Source organism: Trichinella spiralis (genome assembly GCF_000181795.1).
Source record: "Trichinella spiralis strain ISS 195 chromosome Unknown Scfld2100, whole genome shotgun sequence".
Classification (NCBI taxonomy): Eukaryota; Metazoa; Nematoda; class Enoplea; order Trichinellida; family Trichinellidae; genus Trichinella; species Trichinella spiralis.
The window spans coordinates 152-2,231 of NW_003529039.1; the positions used below are offsets into that span (position 1 = coordinate 152).

The 2,080-nt window shown below is 32.7% G+C and overlaps 1 protein-coding gene across 1 annotated transcript; it reads right to left on the minus strand.

The window, feature by feature from the left end:
- Positions 1–370: 370 nt before the first annotated feature.
- On the minus strand, positions 371–2,055 carry Tsp_13539 (cuticlin-1; the record flags this gene model as incomplete). Its single annotated transcript, XM_003368693.1, has 4 exons — positions 371–610; positions 666–767; positions 828–1,057; positions 2,011–2,055. Coding segments are annotated over 4 exons (617 nt in total), but the record flags the coding sequence as incomplete, so codon positions are not given.
- Between the last annotated feature and the right edge of the window lie 25 nt (positions 2,056–2,080).

Sequence of the window (2,080 nt, forward strand, 5' to 3'; positions counted from 1 at the left end):
TTGTAGCCATAAACAGGGTGGTGCACTAGGGCTTTCCCAAACCAATGGGGGAAAAAAATTTATATTTGGTAAATTTTAATATTTTAGTGGGGAATATAAACATTTGTTGGGTTACATTGGAATTCCGGTGTGCATTTCCATGGAGGATAGCTTTGCTCACCAATTTTAGCAAAGGGAACCGGTGTTCGTTAGGAGAAACGTGGGGGAATGTATCCCAAAAGAGGGCGTGGGAACCGTGCAGGAGAACAGGGGTGGGGGGGCAAGGAGATTTAATTATTTGGGGGAGGGGTATGTGAAGAGAATTACCGTAAAATGAATATCATAACGGTTTACATTTAGAAACAAAATAAAAAAGTGTTGAGCCCATAAATTATAAAACGTGTGAATTCAAAGAGCAAAATATAAGGAACAGAATAAATAAACAGAAAAAATAAGGTGCTACAATGAGTATGGCGCAAACATCATACTTGACTGAGAGCAAAGAAGAGACTGTTTTGTCAGTTTCCATGTAGAAACACCGTATTTGATAGGCACGGTCAATTTTGGTAATAAAATGGTTATGAAAAGAAACGACTGCTGTAAAAGACATTGCTACTCCAGGTGGATTAAGCTAAAAGTACCACATCAAAAAGGGTATTGATCAAAAAACAATAATTCATACGTACTGTACGTTCACGCCGCATCCTGCATGATCCAATCCTCACAGCCATTTGCACTGATTTAGGTTCATCATGGACATGAAGTGCAGATGCAATATGAGAGTTGAGCTGTAATAAAAATTTACAGTGTATTTGCTTTTACAACATATTAAATAAGAGACAGTTTACTTGGGGTTCACAAGGTGGACAAGGGGGGCAATGCATTGGTTGAACAAAGTGCTCTTTTCCATTGGGCCATTGTAAGAAATTTTTTGGAGGAATTGGTGGATTTGTATTATAAATTTTTTGGCAGTCAGGATTTCCATGCTCACCTTTAACGTAAATCTTTCCACGAAAAGGTTTTTTCATTTTAATAAACACTTGAATAGAATCACTTCCGCATACAACGTCTGGATAACCTTAAATTCACCTAATTTTTTAATTTATCATGAAGCTGAAATGTAATCTGTGTGCATATGTGAAGTTTTAATTTGATCTAATCTAATCCAATCTAATCATTTTTTAAATCTTATATCTGTTATTTTCTGACGTTACAGATTCTTTTCTTAATAAATAATTCAGAATAAATAAAATATGCCTTTTAAGCTAATGTCATGCTGGCGTTTATTATAAAAAATCATAGCTAATTTATTATAATATATATGTAACCGTTAGAATGCAAAGAAAAGTCATTTTCAAATTTTACACAAAATCAATGTACACATTTATCTGCTACATCAAAATGGTTCCTTTTCAACGGCATAAATACCTGTCTTTTGCTGATAACATGACAAAAGATGTTTTCACAAACAGGATAATGACAGCTTATTACGCATAGCATAATTTATTGCAAATAAGTCTTTTACTAAACCTTCTAATAAACTATTTATAAAACTTTTGGCAATAATCAGGAAATTTTAGAAATTAGCAAATACAGAAACAAGGTGACCTAACTTGTAACAATAAAGAAACATGAAATCAAGCAACAAAAGAAATTTAAATGTAAAGATGGATGCTTATAAAGAAAAATTAAACTTTTATCATCAGTGCCACAGAAAATTTAGTAGCAAAAAGGGACGCGCAATTATGAACTATGACTGAAAGTTGCAATCAGCTGCTTCATCAAAAATTTTTACGCATTTTGTGATAATGAAAATAATTACAAACTATGTAAAATATACATAAACATCAGATTAACATTAGTTGACCATTAAATGAAAAATTAATAAAAGCATAAGCTTACTAAAAGTTGCTCACAGCTAAAATTTACTTAGCAAAGCTGCTTTTTTAGTCATTGAAAATAAAGGGTCCATATTTCTTTTCTATTTGATGCAAAGATCTTCTTCAAACAACATTAGCAGTTCAAACTTACCAATAACTCCGTTGTCTAAAGCGGGGAACGTTTGGCTCTGGCTCTCTAAAATATAAAATTATTTTCCGAA